This window comes from Microtus ochrogaster, chromosome 10 (assembly GCF_000317375.1).
Source record: "Microtus ochrogaster isolate Prairie Vole_2 chromosome 10, MicOch1.0, whole genome shotgun sequence".
In the NCBI taxonomy this organism is placed as follows: Eukaryota; Metazoa; Chordata; class Mammalia; order Rodentia; family Cricetidae; genus Microtus; species Microtus ochrogaster.
In genome coordinates this window covers 54,975,514-54,991,314 of record NC_022016.1, presented here as the reverse complement: position 1 = coordinate 54,991,314, position 15,801 = coordinate 54,975,514, and the positions used below count along the sequence as shown (strand labels likewise).

At 44.1% G+C, this 15,801-nt stretch overlaps 1 protein-coding gene across 2 annotated transcripts in view; it reads right to left on the bottom strand.

The window, feature by feature from the left end:
* Positions 1-564: 564 nt before the first annotated feature.
* Kpna6 (karyopherin subunit alpha 6) overlaps positions 565-15,801 on the bottom strand; it is a 32,412-nt gene continuing 17,175 nt past the window's right edge. For both annotated transcript variants that reach the window (XM_005353179.2, XM_026782065.1), the window contains exons 3-14: positions 15,544-15,636; positions 15,085-15,184; positions 13,508-13,602; positions 12,168-12,299; positions 9,872-9,960; positions 9,124-9,223; positions 8,677-8,840; positions 8,284-8,362; positions 6,231-6,356; positions 5,672-5,799; positions 3,942-4,120; positions 565-2,369 (exon numbers count right to left, since the gene is read on the bottom strand). In XM_005353179.2, the coding sequence (XP_005353236.1) occupies positions 2,182-2,369; positions 3,942-4,120; positions 5,672-5,799; positions 6,231-6,356; positions 8,284-8,362; positions 8,677-8,840; positions 9,124-9,223; positions 9,872-9,960; positions 12,168-12,299; positions 13,508-13,602; positions 15,085-15,184; positions 15,544-15,636 (1,473 nt within the window). In that variant the 3' untranslated portion in view covers positions 565-2,181. The remainder of the gene's footprint in view (positions 2,370-3,941; positions 4,121-5,671; positions 5,800-6,230; positions 6,357-8,283; positions 8,363-8,676; positions 8,841-9,123; positions 9,224-9,871; positions 9,961-12,167; positions 12,300-13,507; positions 13,603-15,084; positions 15,185-15,543; positions 15,637-15,801) is intronic.

The window sequence follows — 15,801 nt, the reverse complement described above, 5'->3', positions numbered from 1 at the left end:
TATTGAGACTCTGGCTCCAAGGGAAGGGCTTAACTGTTGCTTGAGATGTTCAGAGTAGACCCCACTACAGTGTTCTGCTCTTCCGACAAGGGTGATTGATGATGGCAGTCATGGAGGGATTTTGAACTAGGAGCAGAGTTTGTAATAAAGCTGCGGGCCAGGTTAAAAAAAAAAAAAGGCTCTGCCTATTGCCTTCCCGGAAGGCCAGAGAGTAGAGGAGTACAGTTGACTCGCCAATGTGGCCCAATGTTGGTCAAGGTTTCCAGTATAAACTGCCAGCCCTGAACTACTTTTCTTAGGAGCAGGGTCAATCTGAAAGCCAATGGCCAACAGCAAGAACCTGAACTTCTTATCTGCAATGTGTGGGAGCCAAAGGGAAATCTGTGGGAACAGGAATAAGAATGCTGTTTCTGGAGAAAGAAGTGTACACGAGGATGGGATACCCCCATTTCACCACAATGGGGTTCCACAGGTGGTCTACACCTCGATGACAGCACACCCCACTCCCTGCCCCCAGAGCTCAGTTTTAGTGTAACGTGTAACCCACTAAAACACAGGCCAGCCTGAGGTATTGAACCAGCTTTACTCAGAAGAAAATGTGTCTGTGTAACTGTCACAAGAAGGGGAAATCCAATCCAGGTACAAGGACCGTCAGAAGGGAGATGCCAACAGCTCTCAAAGTATCCAGGTCGCCAAGGTTCTCTGATGACAGGAGAGGCAGCTGTGTCGTGACTTATCTGGGTAACAGGACTGGCACTGTGTTAGAGAAGGCAGGCTGCTTTCTGCTCAGAAGCAAGGACCAGAGCAGCAGACTTCACCAGGCCCTGAGGCCCTCTTTGCTCCCTTCAGGTACTGGGACAATCAGCCCAGGCCGATTGACTTGAAGGCTCCAGAGGTGAGAGTTGGTCCCAAGCGGTGGCCCAGAATCCAAGCAGAGAAGAAAAGGACCAAGTTCAGTCCTCTGAGTGGGAAGCTTCTACACCTCTTTCTGGTCTTCCTCACGGTATCCCACTCACAGGCGGTTTTTGTCCTCCTAAGACCTTTAAGACTGACTTACTTAATATATAGACTATAAAAAAAAATACAGAACTTTGACATTCTCTCCTTTGGAAGTAAAATATACATGATCCAACTATGGCAGAAGGAAGAAGAAAGGCCAAAGGCAGGGATTCCTGACTATCCCAATACACGACCCTAACTCCAACCTCCTCTGCAACTTATGGGTCATCAGAGCAAGGACTTTCTCCTCAGGAGAAGGAAGGACCACAGCCCACCATCTCAAGCTCAGGAGAAAACACAGCCACCTCAGAGGTTCATTCAACTCTGAGGTGAATTTTCAAGTAAACAAATAAAGTTGGGTCGCACCATTTAGGAGGTGGGTAGGATACAGGGTCAGTAGCTACAAAAGGGAAGCCCTGTCTGAAGGCCTGTGCTCCTCCCTTCCACTCACACTGGTGATATGTCCCAGGAGAGTGAGGGGGAGGGCTTAGGCATAGGGTCAGAGGAGGGAGGGACCTTTGTCTCATGGGGGCCTCCCTAATTAGCCTCTATTTCCAGACAGTGCTGGCAGCTGGGTTCTTAAAACCAGCTTTTTGGGAAGAGCAACCTTAATACAAGAAAAATGTGCAAAAGAAAAAAATTAAATAACCAATCCAAGCATACAAGATTAATATTCAGTCAGAGCAAGAACACTTTGTTTTGGACTTCTCCCCTCCCCTCCCCTCCCACCTCTGGAATATTCCATCTGCTCAAGTACCCGAGATAAGAGTTACACACATCAGGGCAGAGGACTGGGATGGATGAAACAAGATAAATGGGAAGGAAGTCACCACTAAAGAAAATAAAAGAAAAAAAAATTTTAAAGGTGCAAATTGATTACCTCAGTCCTCCTTTGCCTACCCCTGGGCTCCTGGGTTAAAGACATGTGTGCAGCCAAAATAAGTGTAAGGAAGAAAACCCACACGCCCCCTTCTTGTCACAAAACCCAGTGTGAGCCTCAGATGCTTCTGTCTGTCCAGAGGGTGCCCTCCAGGGAAGGGGATGAGCAGGTAAGAGCACAGTCTCCAGGGCAGCAGGTGTATGGTGGCTGCTGGTGGGGTGGCTGTTTCCCTGCCCACCAGAGGGCTGCTCTTCCGCTGGCTGGTGGTGCTTCCCATGCCCTCCCCTCCCCGGAGGCAGACATTATAGCTGGAAGCCCTCCATGGGGGCCTCGGGCTGTTGGAAGATGAACTGCTGTTGCGTCTCATCCACCTGAGGAGCCAGGCTGCTATCGTCATCTTCTACACCGAAGTAGTGCTCAATGAGGTCAAAGGCCTTCTGGTAGATTTCCTGGTTCTCGTGGCTCTGGAGAAACTCGATTTTATCCAAGCCTAAGGTGGTAAGAAGAAATATATATATGAAATTTTCCTTTCTCGAGAGACAAATTTCTAAATAAAAGTAGTAAGATCATTTCTTGACTTGAAAAAGGAGACAAGGTTGCTTCCTCAAATTATAGAATTGCAGAAGACATCGAAATGTCAGCTGATAGTAGAGGTCTAGGGAGCTAGAACAAACCTCAGTTGTAAAGTGCTTGCCCTGAAGCATGAGTTTGCTCCCAGGAACCCACAGCTAGATAGAAAAGGTGGCAGGCACTTATAACCCTAGTAGGGGTGGGGAGGACAGCAATGGGACAAACTGCTTGGCTTGTCAACAGGCTTCCTCAGTGAGCCCTAGGTCTGAGGGAGCAGTCCTCTCTCTCAAAAACAACCAACCAACCAAAAAACAAAACAAGGTGTTTAGCTCTTGAGGAAGGACACCTGAGGTTGACCCCTGGCTTACACACACTTGGACACAACACATGTGTACACACACAAATTAGAGGTTCGAGTCCAAATTCTGTTTTAAGCTAACTCTGGACAAATCATGATTTTGCCTCTTCTGACAAGGGTTGGTAGAGGCAATTCAGTATTTTTTTTTTTTCTTTTTCGGGTCCTGGAACTTGCTGTGTAGACCAGGCTGGCCTCAAACTCACAGAGATCCACATGCCTCTGCCTTATAAGTGCAGGGATTAAAAGACTGAGCCATCACTGTCTGGCTACAATTCATTATTTTTGTTTTGTTTTTGTTTTTTCGAGACAGGGTTTCTCTGTGGTTTTTGGAGCCTGTCCTGGAACTAGCTCTGTAGACCAGGCTGGCCTCAAACTCACAGAGATCCGCCTGCCTCTGCCTCCCGAGTGCTGGGATTAAAGGCGTGCGCCACCACCGCCCGGCTTGGTAGTATCAAATTTTTGACTTCCTTCTTACACCTGTATCATATCTACTTTTGCTTTTAGCTTTTTGAAACAGTTTCTATGTGTAACAGCCAAGGTTATACTGGAACTCACTTGATAGATCAGGTTGACCTAGAACTGACTGAGATCCGCCTGCCTGTGCCTCCCGAGTACTGGGATTAAAGGCGTGCGCCATCCACTGCCCGGCCATATCTACTTTTTAGGTAGGTAGACCCCATGAAAATAACAATGACCTATTGCTGCTCAGAGAAAGAAGGGACTGGTAGAACAAGAAAACTAATACTAATTAGTTCTAGCTACCTGGCTAGTCAGTACATGTCAGGTATTCCCAAGGAAAGGTCTGTAAGCATGCATGGTATAGCTTGGCTAGAACAGAAACTCATCATTGGTCTAGAAGTGGGTGTAAAGGTGTTTGTTGCCAAACTTGACAATCTTCACAACCCACATGATGCAAAGAGAGAACTGACTCCTGCAGGTTGTCCTCTGACTTCCATATCCAAATATGACAGATCATGTGCGCTCACACTCACATGTACACACACACACAAATGAGTGGATAAGTAAATGTAGTAAAAAATACAAAATAATCAGACTAAAGTTTCATAAAATGTGTGGATGTGCTCCAACATCTCCCCACCGATGGACATATGTGCGGCCAGGGAGAGAACTTACCATAGGCCTCCTCAATGAGGCCACAGTAGGGATTGACCCCTGAGCCACTACGCTTGCCCTCTTGCTCTCCAAGCCGCAAGATGTTCTCTAGTCCATTGAGGGCTACTTGCACAATCTTTGAATCCATTACAGTTAGCAAGTCACACAGTGGTTTGATGCAGCCCAGCGACACCAGGTACCTGGGGACCAGAGATAAAGTAAGCTCCAAATTAACGCAGAACAAGTAAAGCTCTAGGCAGGGGCTTTGCTTCTCTCATAGAAAACAATGAATTCTTCCTGAGTTTTGATAATCTCCTATCTTCAACTTAATCTCTACACTCTTGCTCTGCCACTCATCTAGTTCCCTGATGAACAAGTACACCAGAGTCCTAACGTCACACCGGCCACAATATTAATCACTGTAGACACATTGCGAAATTCTTTGGGGAGATGAAGAGATGGCTCAGGTTAGGAACACTGGCTGCTCTTCCAGAGAACCTGAGTTCAATTCCCAGCAATCACATGGTGGCTCACAAACATCTATATAATGAGAACTGACTGGTGCCCTCTTCTGGAATACAGGCTATGTAGGCAGAATACTGTATTCATAATAAATCTTTTTTAAAGAAATTTTTCTGGGGGCTGGAGGGATGGCTCAGTGGTTAAGAGCCTTGCCTGCTCTTCCAAAGGTCCTGAGTTCGATTCCCAGCAACCACATGGTGACTCACAACCATCTGTAATGAGGTCTGGTGCCCTCTTCTGGCCTGCAGACATACACACAGACAGAATATTGTATGCATAATAAATAAATAAATATTTATAAAAAAAAAAAGAGAAATTTTTCTGGTTCTTTATTTCCCTGAGGACAACCTCTATTGTTTGTTAATACAGATAGTCTACAATCTGGTTCTCATCTCTTTAGTTCTACTCAATATTCCTTTTACACAAATGTAGTCAAATTTGTGAAGCTCTCCAAATTCTTAGACCTTTTTGTATACTGATTTCTCATCTAACAAGCATACTATATAATGCTGTATTTAATACCCTCCCCGCTTTTTTTGTTTTTTTGAGACAGGGTTTCTCTAGTTTTGGAGACTGTACTGGAACTTAATTCTGTAGACTAGGCTGGCCTTGAACCCAGAGATCTGTCCGTCCCTGCCTCCCGAGTGCTGGGGTTAAAGCTGTGCACCACAGCCCAGCTCCCCTCTGAGTGCTTTTTAAGCCTGGTTTCTTTATGTAGCCCTTGCTGGCCTGGGATTCGCTATGTAGATCATACTGGCTTCAAATTCACAGAGCTCTGCTTGTCTCTGCCTCCAGAGATCCTAGATCTAAGTCATATACCATCATGTCCAGCTTCTATTTTCTAATGAGTTTTCCTTTCTCCAGTGACCCCTTCAGTAGGTTATCATTAGAGGTAAAGACCCTTAGTCAGTGTCCACCATTCCTATTGTTTAGATGATACAAACTAGAATAAAGGAGCATATGTACAAACTGGGTGGGTATGGAGGCATGGAGTACAGAGGTGTGTGTGCATAATCCAAACATTTGGGAGGTAGAGTTAGAAGAGGTCGGCCTATCTCACACAGGAATCTAGACCGGCGCCCTGTATCATTTAGCAGCTTTCCAGTTAAGCCTTATTACAGTTAGACTAGGGCAGACCTTTCCCATCAAAAGCCATTTATTTAGCTATCTGAAAACCATGAACAAAGAAAGGAGACCACACATTTAAGATGTTGGGAAAGGAATCATACCTGATTTGCTCTGGGGTTCCTCCTGATGTGGCATTAGTGATGGCCCAGGCAGCTTCTTTCCTGGTACGAAACTCTGCTTTCTGAAGGATTTCGATCAACACAGGGAAGATATTTGCATCTATGACAGCCTGAAAGAAAAATGAGGAAGGAGGAAGGAGGTAGAAAGATAGTTTAAGGAGAAAAAACAGAAGGGTCAGGTATGATGATATGCTTGTGTAATCCCAATACTTGGGATAATGAAGGCAGGAAATCAGGAATTCAAGGTCATCAGAGGCTAGCCTGGACTCCATGAGACACTTGAGGCAGAGGTAGGATAGGATAGGTCTCAGAGGAAAAAATGAAGAAATGGCAAACATAGTACAAACATCACTTTCGACTTAGGTTTCTCTCCGTTAACCTACCTGAAAGTTCTTTGACCCCAGCTAACAAAGCGTGGGGAAACCTAGTTTCCACTATGTAGAGCCACTGACCAACTGGCCATGCTGACCCCAGTTGTTTTGGTGGTGATGGGAAAATATTCTACCACTGAGCTACACTGTTTCTGTGGAAGCAAATCTACCTGTATCTGAGCCCTGTTGCCAGCAGTGATGTTTGAAATGGTCCAGCAAGCTTCCTTCCGGATTGACTCCTTAGAGCTGCTCAGCAGGTGGAGGAGGCATGGGAGGGCTGAACAGTTAAGAATAACCTGGACAAAAGCACAGAAATACAAAAAAATTAGATATTTAGAGTTACCCACACTTCAAAACACCATAAACAGTGCAAACCAACCCACAAAACAGAAGAGAATACTTGGAAAACATATTGGCAAGGATTAATATCCAGAATATATAACTGACTCCTAAAATCATAAAAACACCCTAAGCAACCAAACTAAAAATGAACAAAAAAAAGACATTTCTTCAAATAATGATATATAGATTGTCAATTAGCACACAAAATAGGCTCAACACCACTATCAACAGGGGAAAAAAAAAATCAAACCATGAGACAGCACTTTTTTCTCTTTAGGATGGCTGTTATAAAAACATCAGAATGGGCTGGAGAGATGGCTCAGTGGTTAAGAGCACTGCCTGCTCTTCCAAGGGTCCTGAGTTCAATTCCCAGCAACCACATGGTGGCTCACAACCATCTGTGATGAGGTCTGGTGCCCTCTTCTGGCCTGCAGGCATATAAGCAGACAGAATACTGTATAAATAATAAATAAATAAAAAAGAATCAACTCCATGATTACAGAATAAAATTATTCATTTAAAAAAAAAACATGAGAAAAGGAGATGTTCTCGAAAGAGAGGGAGAATCTGGTGCTGGTAGAGATATAAAACAACACAGCAGTTAAACTCATAAAATTAGCATAAATTACCATGTTATCTAATCTCTTTTGCATATACAAGACCAAAAAGGAAAGTAAGCAGAGACTGGCAGCTGTATACCAGGGTCCATAGCAGCATTATGCATAATAGGGAAGAAGTAAAAGCAACATAAATGTCCAAGATGGATGAAGGGGATTTAAAAATACAGTATACACAAACACTGGACTATCATTTAGCCTTACTAGGAAAATTCTGACACATGCTACAATATATATGAACCTTACAGACATTATGCTAAGCCAGCCAGACGTAAGGGATATTGCGTGACTCCACTTATAATGAAGTGTCTATAGCAACACAATGGAATAAGCTACACAGCAACAGCAAGAAAAACGAGAGCACATGCTAACTCATGGAGTTGAAACCACACTACTAACTGAAGAAATCAAAAAGGAAATCAGCAGAGTCCTTACTTTTGAACAAGGGAAACTTACTGTGCCCTCATGGCAGGGAACATTCTTTTCATTTTACATTTCTGTGCTCAAGTGTGTACAGAGCGCACAGTATTTTACTTTTCTGTGACAGGACTTTGTTATATTGCCCAGGCTGGCCTCAAAATCCTGGGCTCATGTAATCCTTTCTACTTCAGCCTCCCCAGTGGATGCACCATTCTGCTGCTGGTTTGTAGGAATTTTCATATTTTTGAGTTTTTGAGATAGGGTTTCATATAGTTGAGGATAGGCTTGAACTAGCTGACCCTTAAGGGCTAGGATGACAGGCGTGAGCCACACATGGCTCAAAAGTTTAACACGAGGTTAATACAAGGTGATATCTATGGGATCCTAAAGGTCTAGAAAGCATTGGTGGAGCCAACAGCTTTCTGTAAGGATTACAGATCAGATGTAACTCTCTCATCATGACCAATTAAATCCAGTCATTCCATTGAGCTTTCTTTTCACAAGCACTACCTGGATGATCTGTTCTAATTTAAGAGAAGAAGAAACTCTGAAAACCAGAGAGTGACAATGCTAAAGCCGTTCGTTCTCTGCTAGACCACGTGGCCTCCCATCACCGAAGAAGACTTTTGTCCACAGGTTTGTTCTCCCATAGTTAGTCTGAGTTAAAATCCTATCTCCCGGCCGGGTTTGCACGCCTTTAATCCCAGCACTCGGGAGGCAGAGGCAGGCGGATCTCTGTGAGTTCGAGACCAGCTAGTTCCAGGACAGGCTCCAAAACCACAGAGAAACCCTGTCTTGAACCCCCCCCCCCCAAAAAAAATCCTATCTCCCTCTTCTTCCTTACCTGGGTCTGGATGTCATCACCAGTGACAATATTACCCACAGCTCTCAAGGCAGGAGACGCGACTTTGTAATCGTTGTGCCTACAAAGGAAGAACAGCTCCTCAGTAGTGAAGCAACACTTCATATTCAGCCCTGCTGAAGACCAAGGCTGGCAGCATTCCTTACAACTCCAGACACCGAGAGGTCAGCAATCTGCTGTTCATAGCTTTTTTCTTTTGTCTTATGAGACAGATTCACTCTGAAGCCCAGGTTGTCCTTGAATTTGTGATTCTCCTGCCTCAGACTCCAAATGCTGGGTTTACAAGCATGCACCACCCTGCCCATCTTAAGATAGAACTCTTTGAACTTGGTGAAGCTAGGGAAACTTTTACCCTCTTAAACTGAAACAACTCACATGAGAAGTTCTACCAGTCTTCGGCAAACTCCAGAGTCTATGACTGCCTGGATCTTCTCATTGGGACCATCAGACAGGTACGAGAGGGCCCAGCAAGCATCTGCCAGCAAGTCTGAGTCGCTGCTGAAGAGTAGGCGAGACAATACAGGCAAACAAGGAGAGACCTGTTGGAAGCAGAGTGAGGAGGACTGAGAGCAAGGCGACGTCAGCACAATCACTGAGTCCATCACTGCCACTCCTTCCCTACACGCAATTCTAGAGCCTGGGAATGTCATCAAACCTGCAGGCCCACCTTTGTGTTTTCCTACCAAGGCGCACAAGACGGCCTGCTACACTGGCAAGTGCCTTTTAGTTTCACATGATTTGAGACTCTCAGGGATCTTCCCAAAACTTAAAGACTTCCTATAACGAAACATGGAATCACTATGGCTAGCAAGTAGTCCTTACCTTTGCAAATTCTGGAGGCGGGTTCTTCCCTCTGCAGAGGTTTGACAGGGCCCAGACTGCATTCCTTGTCATTGTCAGTCGTGTGGACTTAGTAAGGAGTCTGAAGGAAACAACAAAGCCACTGATGTTCTAGCATAGGACTGTTACCAAAAAACCCTAGAGGCAAACCCAGACCCCTAAGACTACTCTTTTGTTCTTGAAAAAGGGTCACTGTGTAGTCCTGGCTTCTCTGAAACATGCTATGGAGACCAGGCTAGACTCCCAGATGATAGGACTAAAGGTGTATGTATATATGTACGCATGTATTTATTTTTTAGGTTTATTTATTTATTATGTATACAGTGTTCTTCTGTCTGTCTGTGTGCCTGCAGGCAGGAAGAGGGCAATAGATCTCATTACAGATGGTTGTGAGTTACCATGTGGTTGCTTGGAATTGAACTCAGGACCTTTGGAAGAACAGCCAGTGCTTTAACCTCTGAGCCATCTCTCCACCCGCCCCCCCCGTATTTATTTTTTGAGATAAGGTTTTTTCTGGTTAGCCTTAGCTGTCCTGAAACTTGGTCTATAAGCCTGGCTGTCCTGAAACTCAGATGTGCCTGCTTCTACTTCTGAGTGTTAGGATTAAAGGCGTGCACCACTACACCCCAGCCCAGGGTTTTATTATCTTAAGTAATAAGTTACCCCCAAAATGTACTGCTATTTAGCAGCCCTACAGATGCCCCAGGTGCAAATGATCATAATTACTCACGTTAACAAAGGATTAAGGATGGAACAATTCAAGACGTAATCTCTGCAAACCGAACTGTCTCCAGCTATGTTTCCCAGAGCCCAGACTGCCTGAAAAGGGATGATGGAACTGTCACTCAAAAGCTTGGTAGCTTCTATGACTACTAGTTGCTCACCCCCCCCCACCACACACTTCAGTTTTTTTTTTATATTTATTATGTATATGATACTCTGTCTGTGTGTATGCCTGCAGGCCAGAAGAGGGCACCAGACCCCATTACAGATGGTTGTGAGCCACCATGTGGTTGCCAGGAATTGAACTCAGGACCTTTGGAAGAGCAGGCAATGATCTTAACCGCTGAGCCATCTCTTGAGACAAGGTGTCTCTGTGTAGCTCTGGCTGTCCTGGAAGCAGTTCTGTAGACTAGGCTGGCCTCTGCACACCACACCAGAACCCCCGTGCTGGGATCAAAGATGCGTACCACCACTGCCTGGCTTCTGTGACTGACAGTGTTAGGGCTTGACAGCAAGCTCCAGTGATCTCCCGCCTGGAAGCGTTGCTCTAAGAGCTTTTCCCCAGGAGGCCCTGGTTTTGTGGGAGAAGATAGGCTACCATCTGAACTGAAGCTAGAGACACCAAACTACACCTCACCCTTCCTTTAGAAAAAGAGAAAGTGGCTGGGTGGTGACACACGCCTTTAATCCCTACACTCTGGAGGCAGAGACAGGCGGATCTTTGTGAGTTCGAGGGCAGCCTGGTCTACAGAGTTACAGGACAGGGTCCAAAGCTACACAAAGAAACCCTGTTTCAAAAAACCAAAAAAAGGAGAAAGTGATCAAAAAGATTGGATGCTTCCTTTACCACAGACCTGATCTACACCAGGAAAAGAAGATCCTATCACAGTTTTCCATTTTTGTGGAACTCATTTTCATAACCGGAGAATCAAGCATTTATTTACTCATTTCATTCATGCATTCATTCTTTCATTATTTTGTAGCCCCTGGTTAGTCTGGAACTCACTATGTAGCCTCTAATCCAGAGGTTATAAGCGTCTGCCACCATGCCTACCCGGCTACCTCTTCTCCATTTCTGTGACATGATCAAGAATTCATAGAAGAGGGGCTGGAGAGATGGCTCAGTGGTTAAGAGCACCAGCTACTCTTCCACAGGTCCTGAGTTCAGTTCCCAGCAACCACATGGTGGTTCACAACCATCTATTTGGGATCTGATGCCCTCTTCTCACATAAAGGTGTACATGCAGATAGAGCACTCATAAAATAAATAAATAAATCTTAAAAAAAAAATTCATAGAAGAAATTGAAGTTGTGTCTTCACCTCAACGGTGTGGCTTCCTTTCCAACAGCATCTTTGATACCAAAAATTATAAAATTTACCTCACACTAACAACTAATCCTCTGACACCAATTGTGTGTCTGATAGTGTGATCCAATTCCAACACTAACTGTGGATTTAGCACAGATGCCACAGGTCAAGTGTGGAGAACTGGACTCACTTTTTATTTGTGTTTACTCAGTTTATCATCAAGGATGTGACTCAGGAAGGGCCAAATAGAACAGACGCACAGGATAGCGGGGAGGGAGTGGTGATATGATAGCATATAGCTTTTATGACCTCCGCCACCATCCCGATGCACAGATATGCTTACCATCTGCCAAATTCCCATTGTTCAAGTGTACTGATTTATATTTATTTTTAAATGGGCTGGCCTTAAGTGTGCTATGTACCCAAAGATAACCTTGAACCCCTGATTCTTACAGGTTTGCTGGGTTTTTGGTATTGGGGATTACACCCAGGAATTATTCATACATACTAAGCAAGAACTCTACCAATTGAACTACATTCTCTAGCCACGCACTGTTCAAGTGTTTTCATAATCCAATCTCCAAAGTAATACACCTAGGTTATAGAGAGATGTGACCTAAGTTTTTACCCAGCAATTCTGGGCTTGTCTATGGTAGGGACTAAACCCAAAGGCTATCTAGCCGCCCCCTCTACTTAACTTCATCACACAGACTGAGGCAGTTCCTCTGGGGCTCTGTAAGTAACAAGCGATACTCTGAAACTGACCTGTAGAGCACCACTGGAAGACATGGGATAAAACCTGAAGACACACTTTTTATTTTTTGTTTTTGAGATAGGGTCTCTCTGTGAAGCCTTGGCTGTCTTCAAACTCAGACATCTGATTGCCCGACTCCCAAGTGCTGGGATTAAAAGCATGCACCAATGAACCTGCCTCCAAATATAAATAATTATATTGTCAATATCATCAAAACCTTAATCGAATCTTGAACATTACCTGTTCTTGTACATCTTCAAAGTCTGAGTTAAGCAGCTCTATAAAAATGGGGACAGCTCCTGCTTCAATGACAATTTTGGTCTGCTGAGAGGTTCCAGAGGCAATGTTTGTCAGAGCCCAGGCAGCTTCAAACTGAAAGTAAGATTAGGCCACAACTGAGAGGTCATTCCAGACTGAACAACATACCTACCACCTGCCCCAAAACAGTCAATAAAGAAACCAAAACCAAACATGTCTTTGCCCACCATCCTTTAAGTAGTGCTTTGAAGAGCAGCAATGTGCATAACGAGTCCTCAACTAACACCTGTGGCTCTGTCATTTCCTGAGCTTCAGTTCTTTTGTTTCTGAAACAAGGATAAGAGTAATAGTGTGTTCTCTTCTCCCCTGTCCGCCTCTTCAAAGTCTGTAGCCAAGGCTCACCTTGAGCTTTAGCCTCTGTCCCCTGTGTGCCAGAAGTTCAGGCATGAGTTCAGTAGGCTCTCAACCTACTCTTCGCTGTCTCTCTAACAAGTTCTAATGGCTTTGCTCATTAAATGTTTCTGGGGAACAAAGACCCAGAGAGGCTGAGTGACCTGTATCAGGTCACTAAGTTAGAGGAGCACTAGACCTTCTGATATATAATAAATACCACAAACAGTGTTATCACATTCTGGAATCTCTGAAATCAAAAACTTCCTTCATGGGTTTTCTTTCTCTCTCTCTTTCTTTCAAGACAGGGTTTCTCTGTAGCTCTCTTGAGAAAGGGTCTTGCTATGTAGCCAGGCTGGTATCGAACTTGTGGCAATCGTTATGCCCTGCCCACTACATAGTGAAAATATTTGGGTGTGCTGTCACGTCTGGCTTAAAGCAATTTTTTTTTTCAGCATGTACATGTTTTGGTATATATACATTGTGGAAACTTAGCCAGGTTCACAAATTACGTCAATTATTGAGATCTTTTTTTTTTTTTAATTTTATTTATCTATATGTATTCCTATGTGCCATGGCATGTTTGGAGTTCAGAGGACAACTTGCAGGAGCCAGTTCTCTCCTTTCACAATGTGTGTCCAAGGCCACACTGTCAGGTCTGGTGGAAGTGCCTTAATCTAAAGAGCCATTATTTTACTGGCCCTGAGATTGATCGATCTCTTTCTCTTTCTTTCTTTCAGAGTCTTGTTTTCCTTTGCTGGTTGCAAAGATTGTGCTATCACACCTGGCCCTAAAACTTTTTTTGAGGAAGATACTTCAACTAATAGTTTCCTTTATTATTATTACTCTTCCATTCCCGTAAGATATGCCTGCAGAAGCCCACTGTCAGTCCATGAGGAAACCCACCCAGCATCTCTGCCCGAAAGCTTTACCTGTAATGTACAGTTCTCACTCCTCTTCAGAAACTCCACAAACCGGTCAACTACTCCTGGAGTGTTAATAACTTCATCTATTGGAGGACTTGGCTCTAGAGGGAGACAGGAAAGACACAAAGTCAGAGAAGCTTTGCTGATCCATTTGCAGTCCTGGATGCTTCTGACTACTCTGTCGTTTTTGTTCTATTTGTAACAGTCCTGGAGCTCGCTTTGTAGACCAGGCTGGTCTCGAACTCACTGAGATCCACCTGCCTCTGCCTCCCAAGTGTTGGGATTAAAGGCATGTGCCATCACCACTTGGCAATTTATTTATTATGTATACAATATTCTGTCTGTATGTATGCCTGCAGGCCAGAAGAGGGCACCAGATCTCATTACAGATGGCTATGAGCCACCATGTGGTTGCTGGGAATTGAACTCAGGACTTTTGGAAGAGCAGGTTATGTTCTTAACCGCTGAGCCATCTCTCCAGCCCCCGGCAACTTTTAAAAAGTTTTTTTGAGAGAGGGGTTTCTCTGTGTAACCGTTCTAGCTGTCCTAGAACTCTCTCTCTGTAGACTACACTGGCCTCAAACTCAGATCTTGTGGCCTCTGATCCCTGAGTGCTGGGATTAATGGTGTGAGCCACCACTGCCCACTGACTACTCTTACAAACATTTTATAACTGCCTTTTGCTCATCTACAAACTGCATAATACCCTTGTCATGTCACAAGTATAAAGGCAATCTAATCCTAAATTAGGTATGCTCAGCTATCCCTTACCAAATGGAAAGACAGTGAAAAACGAGTGAGAAAAGGCCAAGATCATTGCTCTTTTCTTGGTATAATATACTAACAACCAATGGCAGAGCCTTGCACATCTGATACATTGATGTTTATAGAGCAATTCTGTGTACTAGGTACTGATGATAGAGTATGAACAAAGCCAAAGTCCATGACTCACAGAACTTAACGTGCCAGTGAAAGGTAAGCTGTTAGAAAGCAGTAGTAAGGACTTTATCGTGACAGGGTTTCACTGTATAACCCAGGTTGGCCTGGAACTCACAGAGATCTACAGGCATTTGAATCCTCAGTGCTGGGATTAAAGGTGTTCGCCATCAATGCCAGGCTGTAAACCCAGAACTGAGGAGATTGAGGCAGAGGATCTTGAGTTCAAGGCTAACAAGACTATCATTAAAAAAAAAAAAAAAAAAGAAAGGAAGAAAGCTTTATCTGTAGAGTCTTCTCCAATACATTCTAGTGGAGTCAGAGGTCAGGATAGCTTCATTAAGAAGGTATTAAGGGGGGGGGGGGCTGGAGACAGTGCTCAGAGTTAAGAGTAGACACTGCTTCTGCACAGTTCTGTTCTCGGCTCCTAATCGATTGTAACTCCAGCTCCAGAGGATGTGACGTCCTCTTCTAGTCTCTGTGAGCACACATGCTCATGTGGCATACACACGGGCTTATTCAAAGGAAATCTGGCCAGGAAGGCTACAGTGAGCAATAGGTAGTAGTTAGGCAAAAACAACAACAACAACAACAACAAAGGAGGTCAAATCACACAGCACTTCTCTGAGGTGGACTCGGCTTTATACCTTTGGAGAGGAGTTTCCGGAATTTCTGTGTGGTTGCTAACTGCAAGTCAGAATCATCAGAAAAGAGCATCTCCACCATCTCTCTTGTGATCACACTTTCCTGGAATATAAAACAGGTGTATGACCTTGTGGTTAATACTAATACAAGATGAGAGCATAGAATCCTACATGGCTTCGTGCTTTTTAAGATCTTAAAGTAAGACGATGGTATAATATAGACCAGGAGGAGGGTCTATTTCATCCAAGTCTGCTTCAAGATACAACATTTCAAAGTGATTCTAATCTGTGATATAGCCAATGACTTCCCTGAATGTCTCGGGTATTTGCATCCTTGTTGAGTGTTTAAACTGACTGACCACAAAAAGGAAGAGATTAACACGATGGCAAAGATACGTAATGACGTGGCCACCTGACTCTATCCTGAGAACAGCTGTGCCCATGCCTTGAAGGCTTGCTTACCCCAGTTGTAGAGCTCACATAGGAGTCCATCAGCAGACTATCAAACATGGCGGCCTCTTCATTAATCAGCTCCACATTTCTCCGTTTAAAAAGCTGAAAAGGAAAATGAGGAGACAGAGCTAGCACTACTCACAAACTGGAGAAAGAATAACAAGAAGCAAGATTATGATACAGAGACAAAAAATAATAGCATGGGAAAATAAGGCCAAACTTAAGCAGATATAAAAGATATTCACAAGTTTTACTTTTTTATTTTTT